The sequence below is a fragment of the Brienomyrus brachyistius genome, chromosome 25 (assembly GCF_023856365.1).
Source record: "Brienomyrus brachyistius isolate T26 chromosome 25, BBRACH_0.4, whole genome shotgun sequence".
Taxonomy (NCBI): Eukaryota; Metazoa; Chordata; class Actinopteri; order Osteoglossiformes; family Mormyridae; genus Brienomyrus; species Brienomyrus brachyistius.
The window spans coordinates 2,521,326-2,543,988 of NC_064557.1; the positions used below are offsets into that span (position 1 = coordinate 2,521,326).

The 22,663-nt window shown below is 44.6% G+C and overlaps 2 protein-coding genes across 6 annotated transcripts in view; one reads left to right on the forward strand and one right to left on the reverse strand.

The window, feature by feature from the left end:
* The window catches only part of LOC125720312 (Kv channel-interacting protein 4-like), a 41,597-nt gene extending 36,219 nt beyond the window's left edge, over nt 1-5,378 (forward strand). For 3 of the 4 annotated variants that reach the window (XM_048995548.1, XM_048995546.1, XM_048995547.1), the window contains exons 3-8: nt 1,331-1,400; nt 2,044-2,114; nt 2,717-2,824; nt 3,609-3,713; nt 4,070-4,132; nt 4,218-5,378. In XM_048995548.1, coding sequence (XP_048851505.1) covers nt 1,331-1,400; nt 2,044-2,114; nt 2,717-2,824; nt 3,609-3,713; nt 4,070-4,132; nt 4,218-4,265 — 465 coding nt within the window. In that variant the 3' untranslated portion in view covers nt 4,266-5,378. The remainder of the gene's footprint in view (nt 1-1,330; nt 1,401-2,043; nt 2,115-2,716; nt 2,825-3,608; nt 3,714-4,069; nt 4,133-4,217) is intronic. The other variant, XM_048995549.1, reaches the window with a different exon arrangement.
* Nucleotides 5,379-5,978: 600 nt separating this feature from the next.
* LOC125720306 (protein transport protein Sec24D-like) lies at nt 5,979-22,624 on the reverse strand. Of its 2 annotated transcripts, none has more exons than XM_048995522.1 (23): nt 22,521-22,624; nt 21,136-21,305; nt 20,814-20,916; nt 20,598-20,668; nt 19,960-20,226; nt 19,608-19,729; nt 19,246-19,357; nt 18,791-18,918; nt 17,475-17,613; nt 16,899-17,014; nt 15,472-15,596; nt 14,331-14,522; nt 13,699-13,792; nt 13,495-13,611; nt 12,513-12,683; nt 11,808-11,904; nt 10,789-10,934; nt 10,555-10,693; nt 9,865-9,983; nt 8,779-8,958; nt 8,466-8,657; nt 8,033-8,122; nt 5,979-7,946 (listed from the first exon to the last, which is right to left on the reverse strand). In XM_048995522.1, the coding sequence occupies exons 2-23, from the start codon at nt 21,260-21,262 to the stop codon at nt 7,809-7,811; spliced, it is 2,985 nt and encodes a 994-aa protein (XP_048851479.1). In that variant the 5' UTR covers nt 21,263-21,305; nt 22,521-22,624; the 3' UTR covers nt 5,979-7,808. The 2 variants fall into 2 exon arrangements, with proteins under 2 accessions (XP_048851479.1, XP_048851478.1); XM_048995521.1 differs by having other exon boundaries at nt 20,598-20,728.
* Nucleotides 22,625-22,663: the final 39 nt, after the last annotated feature.

The window sequence follows — 22,663 nt, forward strand, 5'->3', positions numbered from 1 at the left end:
CCAGGGTCTGGAAGATCAGCAGAACGGGGTTATTTTACTCTGAAATGTTTTAAATGTCCTTTAAAACACCTCAGACTCTATCCTTCCTGGTTTAAAGTCGAAGTAAATCTTGTTTTTCTTGCCTGGCTGGGAGAAGCTTTCAGCACAGAGCTAAATAATGATCCATTAATAATGTTGTTGATGGTTTTATTGGCCTGTGGTTTAATGTGATGGGGATGTTGTAGGCTCACACGACGACCTTTGTCCCTCTGTTCCGGCTGTCCCTGGAGATTACATCACTACGGTGTGACAAAAGACCTCGCCGTCATCACTCTGCCTCCTAGGCCTCAGTCTCTCGCTCTGCCAGATCCGGCCGATTGTTCTCCCAGTCGCGGACCCGGGGCAGAGCAGCCCAGCTGTGGGCAGGCAGGGACAGCTGCCGCAGCTAAATGCAATAACCGGGCCGTATCATGACCACCTGGTTGGGCTCACGTGCCTGAAATGTGAAACGGCCAAACCGTGGTGGAAAAAAAAAGACTCAAAACCTTGACATGGAGGTCTTATGGTACCAAGAACATGTTGGTGCCGGAGAAATGGAAAAGACCCCCCCCCTCCCGTTAGCCCCTCCAAAGTTAGCGTGTCACATGGTTCTGGGATTAGCTGTCTGATTTTTTTTTTAATTCCAGTCCCGTTTACGGTAACGTTCTGCGTCTTGACGTTACGGTTTTGAATATCTTTGGCAAGGACGGATTATGGGTTGTGTGGGCCCCTGGGCAAAACGTTCGCGAGGGCCCCCCCCACCACCACCACAATTCAAGGGCCCTTGGCAGCCAAACGCCCTCCCTATAGGGTCAGGGGCCCTTGTAGGCAGAGGATCAAAGAATGTAGGCCCTCTAAAATAGACAAACGAAAATACATTGTTGATAAGCATTGCAAAATTGTTTTGGGCTAGGGGCCCCACGGGCCCCCTGCACCCCAAGGGCCCCTGGGCAGCGGCCCCGCTGGCCCGGTCCGTAATCCGTCCCTGATCTTTGGGTGTCGCATGTAGAGTTTGCGTGATGAGTAGAGCGCGCCTCGTACGTACCACACACGCAGGCCGTATGTAACCAGTTTGGGCCTGGGCATTAATTGCTACTTACGAAAATGCTGAGCATATATCACGGACATTTCCGACAAACTTTTCAGAAAATTAATTAAAAAAAAAGGAAATTGGCACTTCTGAGTTTTAAAGTGCCTCATTTATGTGTTTTTGCTGCTTGAGGCTATCCAATTATGAATTTCTTTTATATCCTCTCAGATTTTTTTTTTTCTGCAAATGACTTCATACATCTACTTTTTTTGTTTTCCTCAGGAATGTCCAAGCGGGGTGGTTAATGAGGAAACCTTCAAAGGGATCTACTCACAGTTCTTCCCACAAGGAGGTATGGAGTGCTGGGAGGTCTGAGGAGAGGGAGGGGGCACCTCTGCCTCTTTAATTTCATTTTCACATGGTTCCTGTGAACTAAATTTCACTCATCTAATTTCTGTTATATGCTGTTATATAACTGAAACAGTTTCTCATTGTACGGGGGCCTGTGACAATGTAAAGCCAAACACACTGTTCTGATAAAGAATAAAACAGATTGAATTAAACTCAAATGCAACGAGTTTCTTTCTATAAACCTGCGGAGTTCCAGTTAGCCTACCAAGTGTGTACCCAGGATTTGAAATAGGGATTTATCCACTTGTTTGTTCGTTCAATCATTCATTCGTTCATTTTTTTTTTGCTTCTTCGATGTCTTATGTGTGAGCCAGTGATGTGTCTACTTGTTTCAGCAGGGTCAGCTTTGTACAGTCCAAGTAAAATGTCCCTATGGAGACAGGATGTATGTATCCATCCATCCATCCATCATCACCACACATCACGACAAAGCATTTCACGTCGACGTTTTATATCTTGATCTTCAGTATATCAAGTTTTATTTCTATTGTTCTATTGTTCTGTGTCTGGCTGTTTTGGCTGTTGTCCGCGCCGTCTTCAGCCCTTAAAGAGAAACGGCTTGATTTCTATGTCCAATTTCGCAGACGCGTCTCGGTACGCACACTTCCTATTCAACGCATTCGACACAGATCACAACGGCTCTGTGAATTTTGAGGTAAGCCCGCATTTACACTTGTCTTACAGACTCACATTTTAAATCTGGTTTTTGCCATCCAGATAAAACGCACTTAATTCCTCAAGTGAAAAAGGTTCTTCCTAATAAGGAATACTGAAATGGAGAGGAGCTGCGATAATTTATTAATGGACAATAGGAAAACAAGTAGGTCAAAGTGTACTGTAAATCATACGTTCAGACCATCTTTTTAAAAAGAACGAAAGATAGTGTTTACCAAGTTGGCTGCTGAGGGGTGCAACATTAACTATATGGGTTAAATGTTACGAAAATGAGAATATACTTTAGAAAATCAAGGAAGGCTTTTTATTAAATAGCAGATGGTAGAGAACCCAGCAAAAAGAAAAGAAAATCCCCAAGTACAACCGCAACTTACAAAATGGAATTTTACGGATTTAACCCAGATAAGATTTCACTTCCCGTTCCATTGTCGAGCTTCATTCAGAACTCAAGACTGTAGGTGTTAAAATCGTCCAGCGTTTGTCACGCTTGCGAAGGTGCCAGATGAATAACTTACAAAGTGGATTTTAATGTCAATGAAGCCGCTCATCTTACATCTCAATCTGTCTCCATCTTGGCTCTAGGACTTTGCGCTGGGTCTCTCCATCCTGCTCCGGGGCTCGGTGCAGGAGAAGCTAAACTGGGCATTCAATTTATACGACATTAATAAGGACGGATACATAACTAAAGACGTAAGCGGCCATTTTTACTGGCTTCTTTATAAAAACTTTGCTATTTTTAATAGTCTTGGGGCAGGCTCTAGTGCGGTAATCTACTATAAGCCAGTACAGAGGCACAAGAGAACTGGTCTAAACTAAGAAAATAACTGTAGGAAAAACAGGGTCACAGCCCCTTTTAGAATCCGCAAAATAAGCCTACCGAAGAAGAAAGTCTATTCCCTGGACTGCAGTAAAATCTGCACTTAAACACCCCCTTCCAAACACCCATAGAGATTCCCTCCCCGTATATCCACCAGGGGCTCTGCAGGTAACCCTATTTATACCCTGACGAAGCCCACAGCCTAATCAGAGTCAGCTGGGATTCATTACCGCTCAGTGACCTGGCCCTGGAAAAGCAACCAATCACTTTAACCAGCTCATTGCCACTTTGTGAAGGGATCACATTTTGCAATGAGAGCACAGGCTCCGCCTACCCTGCAAATTAAATTAGCGAAAGGGTCTTTGAGCAAGACCATCACCTAGATTGTTTGTTTATTTTTCTTGTTTGTTTTTTTGATTGTCTGTAAAATTAGTGTGTGAAGTATGGTGTAAAAAGTAAAAATGTTATATAATAAATAACAATCTGATTTAATTGACTGTCTGACACCCATATGTATCAATTACTGAATAATGAAAGTATCTTTGCGTAAAAATTTAAATGAAGCCAAAGAGTAATGAAAGTGTGAAAAATACTCAGCTCACATGTTCCTTATGACTGAATCGGAAATGTTCCCCTGTCCATCTCCCTGGTCCTCAGGAGATGCTGGACATCATGAGGGCTATTTACAGCATGATGGGCAGGTGCACCTACCCAGTGCTGAAGGACGACACGCCCAGACAGCACGTGGAGATATTCTTCCAGGTACGAACCGCCCGTTTGTTTCACTTTCACTGTAAGAGGCTCAGAAATCTTTCAGCGAGATGAATAATACATCGAGACAAGCAAGCAAAATCGATCAATAAAATAACAGACGGATTGCACCAGCTCTAACTGCATACCAAGATATTTTGGCATTCCTCTGTGGATTTGTCTTTTCCATCTATAATTCCACAGGATACCATCATTACCATATCACTCATATCTTAAGTTTAGTGTGTGGGGGGTGTTTCGAGTGTGTGTGTGTGTGTGGGGGGTGTTTATTTGTGGAGCTGGTTACTTTCTTTTGACAGGAAGCAGTGTCTTGACTAACCTCATAAAGATGTTCTTCTTGCAAACAGAAAATGGACAAGAACAAAGATGGAGTGGTGACCATAGATGAATTCATTGACTGCTGCCAAAAAGTAAGAACCCTTGTTCTTCATACATCTGGCAGTTTTGACCCAGTCCTATGGAATTCTTCTGACCTCTGCCATCTTATCTTCACAGGATGAGAATATAATGAGGTCAATGCAGCTGTTTGAGAACGTCATTTGACGCTGGTCCGGTCCAGTCCCGTCCTCCTGCTGGTTCTCCACTAGTTCTTCACAGGACTGTCCATTTGACGCCGCTTCAGAGTATCTTCAGAGTATCTTCAGAGTATATGTGTATACATGACCTATAAAGGTTCATCTGGTTGCATTCTCATCTTCGCTGAGATGGTGCATCTTCATGAGATGGTGCATCTTCATGAGATGGTGCCGTGATACTGTGCGCCTCATGGGATAGTTACACGTCATCGACAAACGGTGAGCCGGTCAACGGACTGCGTTGCGTTCAGCCGCTTTACGGTACAGATCTCTACATGTTTTTCGTTACGTTTGTGTTAGTTTTCTCCTGCACCTCTGCCCTGTTAGTAGCGATACGCCTCGTTAGGGACTGTAATTTAGATGTTTTACTCCTCTGTTGCAACACGAGCCAGATGAGTGTGGTTAATTACCGGGGCGAGTGGAGCTGCAAAGTGATTTGGCTCGTTGGTAAATCTAGGTAAACTGCCGCGAACCTAAAAGGGGACCAAACCAACGGGCTGTCTGCGCCCATCCGGATCCGTCCCCAAGCACATCCCCACTCGCTTTAATGAAGTACTGAACGGCCTTGAAATTCAGAAAGAGTTTGTCTCTGTACAGAATAAAGTCGGAGAGCATCCTCTGCAGTGTTAAAGGCACACGGAGAGATGTCTGGACAGCGGAACAGGCTACATTCAAGCTTTGATTTAGATCAAACAGTAAATTTCTGGGCCGTGCCCTTGTTGGACCCTGTTACAGTACTGACAAGCACACAATATACTGTAAGACTAACAGTAAACAAGAAGGCATTACGGAATCTGTAACTTGGAAAAAAATGCCATGTTAAATGGTAGTTATCAACTTGAAAAATCATCGTTACCATTTAAAGTTAGAGAATAAAATGTATTAATTAATGCTGAAGCACATGCTTAGGTATAGTTTATAGAAATATGAAGGCATAGGAAAATATCATTCTGTGCAGAACCGTGCTTTATAATTTGCATAAATGTGTCACTTGAATTCATCTGTATATTTTATTTTTATTATTACTGTAAATGTCATTTGTTTTTTGTTTTCTATGCACAATACAATACTAGACAATAAATGTGTGTGTTCTATTATTTATGCCCCATTTGCTAGTAGTAGGACACCTGCCAACAAACGTGTCTTTTTTTAAAGAGCTATTTTAACCCTCATATTAGTTTATATATTGTACGGCTGCCCTGATCACCCTGATTACAAGCAGAGAGGAATAGTAAAAGGCAATACTGCCACCTTCTGGTAGAATTTTTGTCATCGCTATAATATATAATATATACCTGTAGTAGCAAGGCAACAAGGGCATGTGCAGAACGTCTTAATATTCTGTTGTAATTACATTTTACACACGTTTGTATTCTATGGGGAAAACCCTAATCCCACCTATGACAACCTTAACCCCTACCCAGCCGTAACATTAATCATAAGGATCCATACTAAACATTGTCATTTTTAATTTTCACAATTGAAAAGGTTGTCCCCACAATTTCAGAATGACGGGTTTTTATCACATTATGGGGTCCCCACAATGTATATGCACATGCCCGCCCACACAGACACACACACACACAAACACACACACACACACACACACACAAACACAAAAATCTAGATATTTTGGTGAAAGGCTCATCAAAATCAAACAACTAATCCAATTACCATCCAGTCCTCCTGAATAGAACATTTATTGTCAGAGGGTTACAGGTCCTCAGATAGATTATAAGATGCTTTAGTACAATAATAATACAAAAAAACACTAGGAGATATTATATAGGAATATATAAACACATTGCACAATTCTCATGGATGCACTCATACAACAAATTACACCCAATTGTCGCTCGTGCTGCTGAGTGGATGTGCTGCCTCACGCTAGGGTTTGGGTTCAAATCCCACTGGCCCTGTAAAGCTTGCATATTGTCCCTGTGTTGCACAGGTTCTCTCCCACAAGCCTGAACACACACAGTCAGGCTAAATGACGTTTCTAAATTACCCATAGTGCATGAGTACGCATGTGTAAGTGCCCAGTGATGGATTCGCATCCTGCCTGGGGGGGGGTGGGGGGTATCCAACCCTTGTGCCCCATGCTGCCCTAGACCCTGACCAGGAAAATTGTTTGGGAGATGGATGGGTGGGTGGATTTCTTGCAATATACCAACCCATTTCCTTTATTCATATACAAAGGTTTTGTAGGACACATCGTACCTGAGACGTACAAACAAATATTTCCTATCCATGTCAAGTTTGAATCTTAAAAATATGCAAAAGGGAAGGAATACAGTCACAGTATCGATCTGTGCTTTCTGGTCTAGGAAACTGTTTTGCTTGAGTATTATCAGATTACATGTGTTACATACACATATATTTTCAAACTGCATATGAATTACATAAATGTGCAAAATTATGGGATGTTTTAAAATAAGACCTAGTTGATGCACCTATAAAGTCATAAGAAACGGCTGTTTTTCCTTTTTACCGATATCTGACAACTTCCTTTGTGACTAACAGAGAACTCAAACAACTACATTAATCATTTTACTAAATTTCTTATTTTCACTCTATGGTGAGGATTGTGAACATGTGGTGTTCTCATTAGCAAAGATCTTATTAGCAAGTCTAACCAGAGATTCAGACGATTTTGGAGGACAATCAGATCTGATCGCAGAATTGTAATGGAATACAAATCAGTAGAGCTTAACTCTTAACGCTTTTAAGACTGCAGCAATTTGTATTAGCATATCTTACACACAATGTAAAATAGTGCTTTGGGATAAATAATTCAATTGCATTTATTTCTAACTAGCACTCTGACGACCTGATATTTGACGGACTTGGAAAAATGCCCCATGCTAAATGCCGTAATTCTAGTCACATATTTAATAAATACAGATGAGTTAAAACGATTAAGGCTGTTTATAGCAGACAATATTAAATCATATCCCATTGTTACAAAATAATAGTCACATGACGTGCAGTCACATGCTACGAGGGTAATTAATGATTCTCAGAACAGACTTTACACATTATGCAGCTGTCATAAAGAGTCTCTTTGGTCCTCAATGATTGATGTGTTGTTTACAACTGCTGATCGGTGCAGCCCTCAATCAGCCTTTGGCACTAAGCGATTGGTCCGCTCTCTATGACCGCTGTGAGTCTGTGTATCACTCTAAACCAGTGTTTCCCAATCCGGTCCTCGGGGACCCACAGTCGGTCCATGTTTTTGCTCCCTCTGAACTCCCTGCTGGACAGGAGGGAGCAAATTTGTGGACTGTCCGTGTGACCCCAGGACCGAATCGGGAAGCGCTGCTCTAAACAGCCCAGAGAGATAAAGATGCTTTAATAGTGGTGCTAGGATGGACAGCCGGCTTTTGAAAAGTGTGGACATGCCAGGCTGAGTGTTTTAAATATTGCCCCGGTTAAAAGATTTATGTTATGATTATTCATAGTGATAATGCCACAGATATCAGTACCAGCCGGTGACACCGAGCCTCCCCGGTTAGGTCAGCAGCTGTCGGATCTCGCGGTGGACGTGGCACAGGAAGTCCATGTAGGAGACTCCATGTAGGCCCTTGTCCTCCACCAGGTACTGACGGAACAGCATGTCCGACTTTTCCTTGTGCTTCACTATCAGGAGCTGAGAAGATTGAAAAGCAGGACTTGTGTGTGTCTGTGGGGGGCATGTGTGGTACAGATGCGTGCATGTCTGTCAGTCTGCTGTACCTTCATGGCCTGCGCCCTCTGCTGGCTGATGCGTTCCATGACAGTCCGCAGCTTCTTAGAGAGAGGGTTGTCTAGCTCGGGTATTGAAGTCTGAGAAACACAAGGAATTCTGTTTACATAGAGTTCTGTTATGTTAGAGTAGAGTTTCTCAAATTGCTCCTCAGCGACCCCCAGACTGTCCACATTTTTGCTCCCTTCCAACTCCCTACTGGGACATTTAAAAAAAAAATATATATATATTTTTCAATTATTTAACGCTGAGTTTCCAGAATAATGTATTCATACTAAAAAGTTTAGAATCTTATTAGACAGAAAAAATAAAAAAAAAACATTGTTTATAATTTCTCATCTCATTATCATTTATGATACGTTTCAATCTGATGTTGCATGAGGATGCTAAGCTTCCCCTAACAGCCAGGGGGCACCGTCTCACCATGTCCGGGCTGACGTGCGTGAAGGACGGCACGTTGAAAACGCCTTGGATGAACTCCGGGGAGCAGCTCTGGCCCAGCCACAGGAACATCCGCCGGCCGTCCTCTAGCAGGAATGCCCCGCTGTCAGAGAGGCGCTCCTCTGAGCAGCGGACAGCAGGGGGCAGCGTGTCGCTCACCATGTCCATGGAGTACTGCAAGGACAGGGAGGTAGGGGGTGAGCGGGGCGGACACGAGGACACCTGCAGGGACCACCTCCCGGGTAAACCGATGCAGCTTCAAGACTCACTGAAGCTCAGAGAAACTTAGACTCACCACAGGCATGAGCCGGGGGTAGAGAAGGGCCTGCGTCTCCTCCACGCCCATGCTCGTCACCGTGATCCTGTGCAGGGCCCTGTCATCAGTGGACAGCTCAGGACTGCCCACCAGGGCGGCGCTCTTCATCAAGCTATTCATGTACAAGGGGAGCACCTTCATGGCGTCTGGGAGAATCAGCTGGACGGTGAACAAAGCAGCAAGATTAACAGTAGGCAGTGGTTAACCGAAAGCCACTAGACAATTTTAGAGTTTTAACCTGCAAGCGTGCTTTTGGGGAAAAGCATGGTTACCGTTAAAGTGCAAGCAAACCATTTCTAATTCCTCAGCAAGCGACCAAAACACCATATTCACCTATAAAGTTAAGCTTATATTACTTTTCTGCATTTACCCTGGACTCATGTCCTGCTTTGGCTGGGCAGGCATCAGGCCTCTCACGACCACGAGCCAGATAAGATGAATGCTTGGATAATTGTCATTAAGTGTCTCTGGTGTCAGTGGTCAAATTTTCTTCTACGATACGGATAATTTCCACTTCAAGCTCGCCCTCTTCTCAAGGAGAGAAGAACTGTGTTCTAATTTCTTATCTGCTTTTCGGTCATGGATATCTCCTCAAAAGACTCAGCTCTGTTTAAGATCATATAATCCAAACTCTCTAAAGGACTGGCATAATGAGCCATTTATAAAGGGTTAGACATTAATGTATCGGGAAGCTGGAAGAGCCCTCGTGGATTACAAGATATCAACAATATTAAACCACAAGGGACAAAGAGGCAGATACCCATATGACAGAGAGGCCTCAGTACTCTATACAGACACAGATACTATCCCTATTGCAGTACCCTGGTTCCTGTCATGCCTTTTCTATTCAAATGGTAAATACTGCTCTATGCATCTTCTTGCAGCGAGTACCTTGAACAGAGTTGATTGTTTTAAGGAATTTGAGGCGAAAATGCATTATATTTATGACAGAAAGGCAGTTTGTCAGTCCAGATGAGAGGCGGCATTGTGGTCAGCTGAGGCCGACTATTCCATGTCCAACCTGCAGGGGGCAGCCCCGTCACCTGGCATGCAAAGCACACTGACCTGGCTGACTGCGGAGGGACTGGCGCAGTGTTTTCTGTAGCAGGCCAGCATGTGGGCCGTCTGGTTGACCAGGATCTCACGCACTGTCTTCAGCGGCTGGTTCACCATGGCACGGTACGCTAGGGGGAGCATGGGAGCCTCAGTTACCATACCACAGTTAATTTTTCCCACTGAGTTCCAGTCATGTCAGCCAATTAGGGACTAAACCACGTGTCCCTGTCACAGTTACGTGACCCACTAGTACAGGGGTGTCAAACCCCAGTCCTGGGGGGCCGGAGCCCTGCGCACCTTAGTTCTGTCCCTGTTCCACGACAAATGATCCAGCTCAACAGCGACGTGATAATTAGCACGAGGGGTTAAATCGGGTGTGTTAAATGAGGGGAAACCCAAAAATGTGCAGGGCTCCGGCCCCCTAGGATTGGAGTTTGACACCCCTGCACTAAAGGACCGGAATTGAGAAACCATCATTTACCAGACACTTTTATCCAAAATGACATACGATTGGAGTTTAAGGGTCTTACTCAAGGATCCAACAATAAAACAATTCCACATGCGCCAGGATTCAAACTGGTAACCTTCTGATCACAGGTACAGCATCGTAACCCACTGAGTCACAGACAACCCCATAAATGGCGGGTGGAGAAGCAGAGAATCTCTACAAATCAACAAGCATCACAGCATGGCGATTACCGGACTTGGCGAAGAAGTTGATGAGGGTGTCCGTCTCGCAGCTCTTGAAGAGCTCGGCCAGCTGGGAGGAGCAGTTGAGGCCCAGGTTGTGGATTCGCAGCCGCCTCTGCCCCCCGACGGATGTGTACAGCAGCGCGCACTACAGCAAGACCAAGGAATCATTCTTTTCCATCAGCTAGCACGTGCAGAACAAGCCCGTCGATAGCGAGGGCCGGCGGAGAGCGACACCCCCACCTGAATCAAGGCCCCCGTGTCCTCGCTCAGCTTGTCGTCATGCTTGAACTCCACAGTGACGGCCTTGTGGCAGTCCACACCTGCCATCTCCACGTCGGTGGTGTTGTTCATGTGGAGGGCGCCATAGAAGTCTGTGGCTCTGAAGCCTACAACACATAAAGAGAAGAAGCAAAAGCTCAGTGGGTTAGGACTTGCTGTATATAATCAGAAGGTTGTTGGTTCAAATCCCAGTACCAGCAGACTGATGTCACCATGGGGCTTCAGGGAAAAGCCCTTAACCCCCAATAAAACACATAAACAAGAACTAAATAGAAAAAATTTGTTTGAAGGCAAAGTGTGTGCTCAGTATGCCAAGCCTCAGTGCCTTTGATTGGAAGGTTGTTGGTTTGAGCTGAACCTCAGCAGATTAATCACATCTGTGGGTCCATCAGCAAGACCCTTAATCCCCAGGTCCATGGGTGCCACTGCAGGTCAGGTCTTTCACTGACAGGCTTGCTGTCACCTACATATGTGGCATGGAGTGCAAGGCGGGGTAGGTAACGGGAACCTCCCCATGAAAAATCAGTAAAGTGTCATTATTATATTAAATACTATATTCTGCCGAATAACCAAAATGTTATTTACCTTTGGAAGACAATAAAATGGGTATAATGTGTAAACTTTACGAAATATGCAATCTCACCAAATTTGAAAAAGAATAATAATTATGTGATCTACATGTTATATTGAAAAGAAAAATGAATTTTGTAACACTGGTGATGCAACTGAGAGCTCAACAGGCTGCATCTGCAGCAGTGGGTTGGGGGGGGGGGGGGTGGGTGTACACAAAATCCTGAACATTTGTATTGTGCTTTCAGTCACTGTCGTTACACCACTCTCACTTAAAAGTGTCACTGAAGTAGATGCGTCTTGTTAACATCCTCAGCAGAATAAAAATGAAAACATCTAAGATGTGTACAAGCATCTTCTAATTCTCCCTTATCTGTAAATGTCACTACATGGCATGACAGGCTCATTACCTGTGCTGGTACGGACTCGCATGATGGCGTCGAACCCAACCGGCTTTTCCACATCTCTTCTGAGATCTCTGAGGAAATGCTCCCCATCAATGTCCACCTACAGCAAATACTCAAATGTTAGACTTTTCTGGAATAGTCTTGCTTGAATTAGACACTGGAGTGTAACTGCTAATGACACATTGTAGCAGTGCAGCACTTAGTGACACATTGTAGTGGTGTAGCAGCTAGTGAGACATTGTAACAGTGTAGCAGCTAGTGGCACATTGTAACAGTGTAGCAGCTAATGACACACTGTAGCAATGTAGCACCTAATGACACACTGTAGCAGTGTAGCAGCTAATGACACACTGTAGCAGTATAGCAGCTAATGACGCACTGTAGCAGTGTAGCAGCTAATGACGCACTGTAGCAGTATAGCAGCTAATGACACACTGTAGCAATGTAGCACCTAATGACACATTGTAGCAGTGTAGCAGCTAATGACACACTGTAGCAATGTAGCACCCAATGACACACTGTATCTGTGTAGCAGCTAATGACACATTGCAGCAGTGTAGCAGCTAATGACACACTGTATCTGTGTAGCAGATAATGACACACTGTAGCAATGTAGCTGCTAATGACATATTGTTCCTTGCACATCACCCCATGCAGACCTGCATGTAGCACACAGACACCGTAATGCGCGGCGGTGCATCTCAGCACCTGAAAGTTGTTGTACTTGTAGACGGAGCCTCCGGTGTGCATAGATACGCTGCCCATGGTGGCCACATCCACATACTGGCTGGGGAAGAGGAAGAGGTCTACGCAGCAGCCGCTGGTGACGCAGTCCTTGCACAGCTGCTCGTAGACGCCCTTCTGGGGCTGGAAGAGAGTCTGCTCGGCGAGCACAAAGGTAAACAGGCCGTGAACCTTGAGTCACACGGGGCTACTCGTCAGACTTTGCACATGGCCAAGCCCAACATCCTTTAACCATTAACCACACGTCACCAGTGCTAAGCGCTGCTTAGCGCTTATCAGGGCGGCTAATGATCAAGACAGGGGTGTACAAACTGATGGACAGGGATTTCTCCTGATCAGAACTGTAAATCCTTCAAAATACCATTATAAATAACATTTAGATAATTTACATAATAGACATGCAGGGATGCAGTAGGGACATGGATACCCTGGCTAATTTGAGAGGGGGGGGGAGAACTTTGGAGGGGCTCTTGAATATGTAAAATTATATGTACTATGGGACTGGGGGGGGGGGGGCAAGATGACATTTAGTCAGGGGGGCCAGAATTCCTAGTTCAGCCTCTGGGTGGCTGTTCCATGACCATCAAGAGCAGACACACTTCAGTTAACTGAAATAACATAACTAATGTTAAAGTCTAAGTTAGTGTCAGAGGTAGAACAAATTTGATAGCCAGACCCTGGAATTTCAGGGGGGGGGGAGATAAAGCTGTTAATTGGATAGCGGGGCTGGCGACTGTAAAAAATGTCGATTGTTCTTTAGCATTGGTACGGACCCCTTTCCCCCAGCACTGACACAGAGGAAGAGGTCAGATCGATCACAACATACATTTAACTACAAATACCAAAGTAAAAAGGTTTCTCTGTTAAGATTCAGGTTGCTAACGTCACGCCGGAAGCTTCCCCCACACAGCAGCCCGTGTCCCCTCGCCTCACTGATGATGCGCACCTTCTCCTTCTCTGTGTTGAACAGCTTCCTGTCATCGCGGTTCTTCAGGTTCCCGGGGGCCTCAGCGGTCGGGATCGAGGAGTGGAAAATGAAGAGCTTGCCGCTGCACTCCGCTGCCTGCAGGACAGGGAGACCTCGCCGTCACGAGAGACGTCCGAAGGCCGCCGTCGGGTGGTGAGCTGCTTGAGAAGACGGCTAACTTACCCTCAGAGCCTCGACACCGGCCTGGATGACGGGGGCAAAGACCGTCTCGCTTTCTCCGGTGTCAGCAAACATGTCTGGAATCTGGTCTAACAGACTGAGAACACGGGGAGATGCAGAAGATGAAAAGAAACGGAGGTTTATCCTACCAGAGTTTGTTACATGCTGTTATTTTATAAAATATAACCTCACTGAAAGATTCAGATGTCCTCCATTATTGGCACTTTTTGTCATCTGCATGCATAATAAAATGAAACGACATTTCCCCAGACTGAAGAGTGCCGTAATAGACCAACAGACAAACAGACAAGTAACACAATAAATAAACAACAATCACAATGTTAGACGAAGATCACAATAACACAGTCGATATAAAAATATGTACCAGCCAATATTGTAGTAACTAATTACATTATTCAGAAACTCTTATTACGTTTTTGATTCAGAAATTTAATTACATAATTGGTAAGTTGTTACATTACTGACATTAGATTAAGAATGCAAACTTTATTATGCTACTACCAGTTATTATATAATTGGCTGCTGCAAAAATCAAAAAATAACAAAAATATATAAGAATGCATTTGCTGTTTCAGTAGGAAACGTAGAGGGTTGGCTTTTGCGGTTCAACATACCTACTGATGACAGATCGCGACTCCTGGAAGCTGACGAGGAAGCCGTCAAGAAGGGGCAGGAACATCTCAGCCACGTCTGACACCACCATCATCTGGGGCTGGGCCAGGGTGCTCTTCACGTTGTAGAAGTGCAGGATTTTGTTGTAGGTCACGAAGCCCACCCTGACCACCGAGCTCTCAGCCCCCTCCTCCCTGGCCGAGACACACACGCTCTGAACCTCAATATCCTTCTTACTCCTAGTTTATCTTAAGAACCAAAACGATCAATTCACCTCAATGCTCCTCACAGTCCTTAGCAACATCCCACAACTTTCTCAACAAGTATTCATGCACAGAAACAAACATTTTTTGACATCCAAGGTCAAGTGTTCATTCAGCATCACAGTAACCAATGTTCATGAATCTGAGTAATACAAGGACATCTTCTCACCAGACATTTAGAGTACCCATATTCTCTACTACAAGAACACTTACAAAAATCCTGTTTCACTCTGGTGAATAAGATATCACTCTTAAAAGGTAACAAAACTAACCCACACACCTATCAAGATGAGATAAACAATAGTATGGATATTGTTCTTTTTCAGAAGAAGAGCACTGGGAGAAGGCTTGCCAATGCGACCAGGTTTTGAGTTTGATGAGAACTGTTTTACTAATAGTTACTTGCACATGGCAAGTATGATAATAATTATGTCAACAACAGACGAATGTCTCAATAGAATTTGTGCAAAAATAGTGCATTGACTGTTAATTATACAAGAAAACAAGTATTTAGGCTATATCATAATTCTTATAATATTCAAATTGATGGCGATATAAATGTTCATGATAGTAATACAATATTTTATCAATATGTTGCCCAGTCCTAACTGAGCGTATCTAAGTACTGAGTATTTGAGTATTCAGTATTCTCAGAGATCTGAGTACTGAGAATGTATGTGTTCAGTATTCTCAGAGATCTGAGTACTGAGAATGTATGTATTCAGTACTCTCAGAGATTTGAGTACTGAGAATGTATGTATTCAGTATTCTCAGAGATCTGAGTACTGAGAATGTATGTATTCAGTACTCTCAGAGATTTGAGTATTGAGAATGTATGTATTCAGTATTCTCAGAGGTAGAGAATGAATCCTCAGATCACCTTGGAAGTCTCTCCAGCAGCCCCTTCAGCTCGTTACACACCAGTCGGACCAGGCCGCTCTTGATGTTGGAATAGGACACGTCGATCATAAAGATGAACGCTGGTGGATTCGGGGGCTTCTTGTCCTGAGCGAGAGAAGCATCAGTTAGCACCCCAGAGACATTCATGTTTATGGCAGCATCCATCATGCCTCTGGTAGTCATTTATGAGGCACTTAATAGGAATGGAAATTGACACAGGTGTGAGACCACATACCCTGGTAGCCAGAGATACCGTAAAAATGACCTGTAAAGTTAATTTACTGGATGTGTTCAGGGTCACAGTTACATGCATAACATGTTTAATCAAGGTGATGGGGGTTAAAAGGTTATGACTGCCTGAATTTTTATATTAGTTTTCATCATATGATTCCGTAGCGAGTATTTAACATATCGATAAATCTGAAAAATGATCAGGAAAAAACAAGACTAACTATTCCCAGGGCCTCCCAATTGATACGTGGAAAAATTATGTTACATCACATTCATTTAGCAGCTATTTCATCCAAAGTGATGTAGAACTCCGTAAGCAGAGTCCACCAGTCCTGGGAGTGATTGGGATTAAGGGCCTTGCTGAAGGACCCAACAGTAAATCACTCTGCGGAACCAGCACCATTCTGATCATGGGCGCAGAATCTTAACCAGAGCTGCAGGATACTGGAAAAAAAATCATAATGCGATTTTTGAAAGTTTTACGATAAATATTGGTGTTGCTGCAAATTGTGACGACACAAAGCTGTGCCGACGAATAGCTCGTACTCAACATCATCTCTGCGGAATCCACACAGCGAAAGACAGATGTCTTTTTGTGATAAGTTGTCGTTTCTCCTCTGTGCCACACCATCTATGAGCGAGTGCAACAGCCAGGATGGAAGCGATTATGAATGGCTCAGAGGGAACATGCAGAGCTCATGCAAACGTAGCTTGGCAGCCCCGGACAAAACGCGTGCGCTCAACATGCGATGTCGACGCCCTGACGACAAAGCAGCAAGAAATCCTCCCCAGGCTCAGCACAGAAACTCTGAAAGCTACAGCCAGCGATAAGTAAACATTTTCCTGTGAAGTACAGACGAACGTGAGATGTGTAGCTCGGTGTGGCTCAGTGAGCTAAGCCTTTGTGCCTGGGATTGGAAGGTCATCAGAACAGACGCAAGTCCACGGGCCCATGTGCTCGCTCAGTACCGCCAGACGGCTGCGCTTGCACTGTGAGCCCAAGCTTGCTCTTGTGTGACTATCTCATGAAGACCAGAACGGGGAAAGAATTTCCCTACAAGGATTAATAAAGTGTCATTTCCCCTACTGATGACTAGCAAGAGAGACACTTCGCTCAGAACACGAGCCTGCACTGATCAAAGGCATCACTCAAAATGATGAACACAAAACAGGAACCTTGCAGTACTCTGGGGTAGCGATGAACTCGTAGGAGCCCAGGGAGAGCTCAGGCCTCTGGTAGGCGTCCACCCTGCGGCCAACGTGATCCAGATGCTGGAAATAAAACGTCGGCACTGCAAAAGGCACAGAAGAATAATCTTCAGATTCTTGCTTGCACAGAAATGAGCAGAAGGAAAAATGTTTGGTTCAGAGAGATAACCAATCAGATTGTAGAGGAGGTAGGTCGAAGAAACTAGAGGTGGCTTGAACCCACCTCCTCTACAATCTGATTGGTTCTCTGAAAGATTTACATTCTGCCCTCTGAACATTTTTTGTGCAAGTAAAACCCCCATGAGCGAGAGCTTGGTTTGAAGATCATAATGTTAAACTCAGACCTATTATAATAAAACTCTCTGTAAAGTATCGCGATTAGCCAAAAGCACATCTGGATGTTAGACAAACCACACAATAGGATGTTCATGACAGCTGGTGAGTGTATGACATCCAGCTGTGCGTGCAAAGGCAGGGGTGGTTGGGGGACAATATGTCAGTGTGGGGGGGGGGGGTAATAAGGAGGCAGGGGGGCAGACTGACCTTCATTGACGCAACTGCAGAAGCCGCACTGGTAACGCCGCCCCCCGTCTATAAAGTGCATGTAAGGACACATGTAGGCCTTGCAACGGTTGCAGCGGATGGGTCCAGCCTCGCCGTGGTCCACTGTGTACAGGGGGGTCTGCAGACAGGGAGGGAGCGAGGGGGGGGGCTTAACGTACTCAGGCATGAACACCAGCGAGGAGAAGCCCGCCATCATTCTGAGAAGGCGCGCCACGTCCTCCAGACCAGCTAACCTCGCCGAAATCCGCTTTTTAAGGATTATTTATCCTGATATTTGCTATTTTAACCCAGTCCCTTCTTACCACGTTTATCTTTACATTTTTTTTGCAGACTGTTTAATCCAGAACAACATACATAAAAAAATAAATAAAATAATAAATAGAAGATCAGTCCCTGAAGCAGTTAAGGGCCAACAAACCCTAGACCTTTGCCCTCTGGAAGTAGAACTGATTGATTTTTCCATCCTATTACGCAACTGTCAAGCCTGAATAATGGAATCTTTACTGGACATTAGTTACATTGCACTGGTTTTAACGTCTTTATAATTTGCAGCAGACAATGTTTTATTTTAAGCAGCTCAGACGCAAACTGTTCAGACGTCCAATCGAAAAGGAACATTATTTGGATTAAGCCTTTGCTGTTTGGATGCCTGCGTGTCAATAAAGTTTGTATAAAATTGTCATTAAACCACGTATGGACGTTTATAAAAGCGGACTGAGACATGCTGTGGAGATTAGCAGGGATCTCTTATTATCAACATGTTTACAAGCACGTCATAAATTACGACCTGCTGTCATAATGTCTCAGTTTCAGTTCTGTCTGACCAGAATACAAATTCTTAATATCAGAAATTCAATTGTAACTAATTATAATTCAGTTTTAACTATTTAAGATACCATTTCTGGTATCAGGAATTCAGTTTCTAGTCGAAATGCCAATTGTTGATATCAGAAATGACATTTTAACTAGCTGACAATCCAATTTTCTTTTATCGGGAATTCAGCTGTAACTAGTCATAATTGAGTTTTCATTATAGTTAATTACAATTGAATTCCTGATATCAGAATCGGGATTTTGAACTGGTTCAAATTCCAACTCCCATCCACTCATCAAAAACGCTGTGTTTTATCTCCCTTTGTCCAAGGAACCCGACACCCTCCGGTTCCGCATGTGGTCCTTTCAAACTTGGTGACAGAGAGCACATGGGAATCCCCAGAAAAGCCTCCCCAGGGGGCATCCCGGAGCCCCCACTGTTTTTAAGAACAGGGTGTCCACGGTGGGGACTGAGACCCTACCTCGTTCTTGGGGATGAGAGCGAGGGGCTTGATGGTGACCGCCAGGGGCACCTGGCACTGCTTGGCGAGGTCGGCGGTGCAGGGGAAGGAGTAGACTGTGGAGCGCATGACTCGCGGGCTGGCGTTGCCTAGAGACAGGCCGAGGGGTGATGTCATCTCACACATTATACTGAGGACGGAGGTGTCCACTCTTAAGGACTACATCTACACAATATACAGATCACATTTCATATTCTACATATACGGAGACTCTTGTATATGTATGCTAAGCATAGGTGTAAATTATGGGGGGAGGGGTGGTGGGTTGTAACTTCCAAATAATCAAATAATCAAAACCAGCCAATAAACCCCCCCCCCAAGGATCAACCCAAAGTTATGACTTTGACCCAAACTTGTATAACTACTTATATATTTTTCTTTTATACAATATAATAAGCCATAGAGCCGTCGATTACCTTGGTCCTGAACCACAAAGTCTGTAGTGACCAGGGGGGGGACCTGGCCCCTGAGATTGGTGGTGTAGATCTGCCCACCACGCTTGGCCTGGTCGTCCTCAATCACTTGTGTCTAGATATGAGAAAGCAGAGCTGAGTAATGGTAGCTATGGAGGAGAGAGACCCGCCTTCTGCTGTGGGAATGTGGCACGTTGGTATTTTCGGAGGGTGAGAGCAGACTGAAAGCACACAAACACCGGCCTGATGTGGGCGCACTAGACGTATGTGTGTGAGACAGCATTCCTGGAATTTCTGCGCCTATGCATCTCGCAGATACTGAACATCCAACAGACTGGTCTCCAGGAGCCAAGGCGGGTACCCACTGTGCTGGGGATGGAGTCGGGGTCCAATTTCTTCTGTGGGGGCCCCGCCATCTGTGCTGCCCCGGGGGGAAAGGCCCCAGGGAAGCCGGGCAGAGAGCCCGCTGGTTGGCCCCCGTATCCACCTGCCAGTGAAAAAGGTCCCTGTCACATTTACTTGCATAGCCCCCCAGGTCATGCAGTCAAGCCAATCAGCACACACCAAACTGAAACTAACAAAAGACCCTTATGTCCTCTTTTTACATCTTCAGAGTTGTTCTGTGGCTCCCCCTACGGGTGATAAAGGTCATAATCTGCAGAGATGGATTCAGAATAATGTCCTACGGGAAGGCTGCACGTGAGCAGAACTCCATACCTTGCTGATGCAGTAACTCCTGCGGCCCACATAATCCTGAAAGTTGCTGGAGTGTACCACTGCTGGGAGGGGGCGGGCCTGGGAATGATCCGGGCATGCCCATTGGTGGGACTGTGCCCATGGTGCCCATGGCTGGGCCCACGCCCATTGGAGGAGGACATGTGGGAGGGGCCTGCAATGGCTGGACATGTCCCAAGGGTGGTGAAGACATTGTCTGCAGTGCCACAGAACTCATAGGGGGCTGAGGAGCTTGCAGTAAGCTTTGGCCTATAGCAAAGGAACCAAGCAGATGACAGTGAATGCGTGGTCATTTTCACAGCTTTATGGAAGCATTTCAATAGGGCTAATCTAAACTAATCTAATATCTAATCTAAACTAATCCACCATCTAATCTAAGCAATTTACGGATTTACTCTTAAAGTCAACATGGTAAGTACCTAAAAATCGAAACTCGAAAAACAAAGAGAAGCTAAGCCTTTGGAATTTAATCCTTAGGTTAGTGTAATAGTGGACCTCCTTTCAAAATGTTCAAACCAAGGCTTTCAGAATGACGTGCGCTGCCAGATCTAAGGTAAATAACAGTAGCGAGTCAAGTCAGGCCACTGGCTTTTGGGGATCGGCAGTGCAACAGAACCTACCATATCCGCCGATTTGCATGCCACCCATCTGATTGGTCAGCTGCTGTGTGGAAGCTGGTGCAGCAGCCAATCTGGGACCAGTGGGGAGAGGGTAGGCAGACGGAGAAGGGACTGAGGTAGGAGGCGGGAACCTAGAGGGGTAAAATCCATGTGGGACGAAGCAGGTAGAGGCGTACGCACTGCAAGCCTTAAACCTCCTCATCAGGGTGGCCTTACCTTTGCTCGCTCGTTCCATTGTGCAGACCATTGGTCATGAACTGGCCAGTCCCTGGAGGTAGAGGCATGCCGGATCCAGGAGATGTGGGCGTCTTGAACGTGGCTGTAAAAAAAACAAAAAAACAATCCTTACATCAGAGAATGATTAGGGGATTTAAGTGTCTTTTAAGTATCTTCTCTGTAGTCTTGAGTAAGCATCCAAAAATGAGAATGGGATGTGTGGCACCGATATGAGGAAATTGAGATCTGACACGAATTTGGAGCACAATAATCCAAAATAAAAAACATTATCACGGTCTGAAGCGCCAGGACAGCTCCTTACCTGGCGTTGGGGCGACCCCTTGTGGCGGGACCGCGAAGTGCCCGTAGTGAGTCTGGGGGTTCGAGGCTCCGTAGGCGCTAGAATAGCCACCTTGAGAGAAACCAGCCACAAAGCCCTGCTGACTCATCGCGCCTGGTCCCGTTCAGACTCTTCTCATCCCAGATCAAGAACTGGAAACAAAACACGGTTAATTCCCCACCTTAACCTTCCTAAGCGGCTAAAAGGGGAATCATTGCAAAATATCACACAAAGTCAACAAAGTCTATTTGGAAATAATAATTGGGGGTTACGTCAGTCGGCATTATCTCTTATTATACAAAATTCACTTCTATAACAAACTCACGTGGAAAACATACAGTAGGCTGCAGTGCAGTGTAAAGGTAATCATATGTTTGTTCAATTCTCGAGAAAAAATGCTAACAAGTACATATATACATATTATATGTAATACGTATATATAATTATATATAATATGACACCTCAGTGAGCTGAGTTTAAAAAAAGCCACAAAAAGCATCAATTAATTTCACTCAATGTAAACACGACTATTGCCATAACACATCTCCACTGCACCAGTTCACAAGCCATAAGGAGGGTCCCGTATAGGGTCAAACAAGTATGCAAGAAAGGAATAAGTTTATTACGGTAATGACTACAAACAAGGCGCCTCCTTCAGCAAGCTGTACGCGGTGTCACAGAGCAAACGGACAGCTAATGACGTGCATATCGTACGTCGGCATATGTTAGATCAGAACTACTCCGTTAAGAACGGCTACACCGCAATTTCTAACGAAAATTATTTGAATGAGCTGCAATGTTACTTTTGATAATTAGAGCAACAAGATTATTCACTTTTTTTTACAGTATAACTGGTTTCTTGACAAGAACTTTGCAGTAGGAGCCGTAGGCAGGAAAGCTGCGGGTTCTGCCCTGACTGATGGAACTGAGCAACACACGCGTCTAATAAATTATATAACATTATAAAACAGACATAAATGACCCGGCACAGACAATTATTTAAAACGTTTTACTGTCACCTTGCATAACCGGTGTGACAAGACGCGAAAGCGCAAATGATTCTTTTTAAAGTTTCCCCCAAAACTTCCCAGTTTGATGCCACGTCAAAGATAATTATAACATAAGGTGGGTAAATCGAAACTAACATTACATTGTTTTAATTCCACAGATACGTACTGTGTAATTAATGACATAAAAATAATCCGTGACAGGCGGACAGTATTCCATCACCAATGAAACAATCCATTGCAACAAAGTTATACGTACCTAATAGAAGCAAGTAAAAGTATATTTTATAAAAAGTACAGTGAGCTGAAGTTTTATTGTGATATAATTTAGAAGCTGCCGAGTAGACAGATGTTATTTACCTGATTGGAAGGTTCAGCTGGTTAAGGTTCAGCACGGTGCGCACTGTAAATGAGAGCTGAATGCCACGTCAAACTCCAACAGCGGACCGGTGCCTATGTCCACAGTGCAAAGCCCGGCTCGTACTGCGCATGCGCACCACCAC

Coding starts and splice junctions, on each gene's coding strand:
- LOC125720306 (XM_048995521.1), bottom strand. CDS start 21,262: ATGAGTCAGCAGGGCTTTGTGGCTGGTTTCTCTCAAGGTGGCTATTCT. Junction 8,959..9,864: donor GTCCCTCCGCAGTCAGCCAG/GTCAGTGTGCTT, acceptor TTCACCGTCCAG/CTGATTCTCCCAGACGCCAT. Junction 8,658..8,778: donor ACCCCCGGCTCATGCCTGTG/GTGAGTCTAAGT, acceptor CTGTCCTTGCAG/TACTCCATGGACATGGTGAG.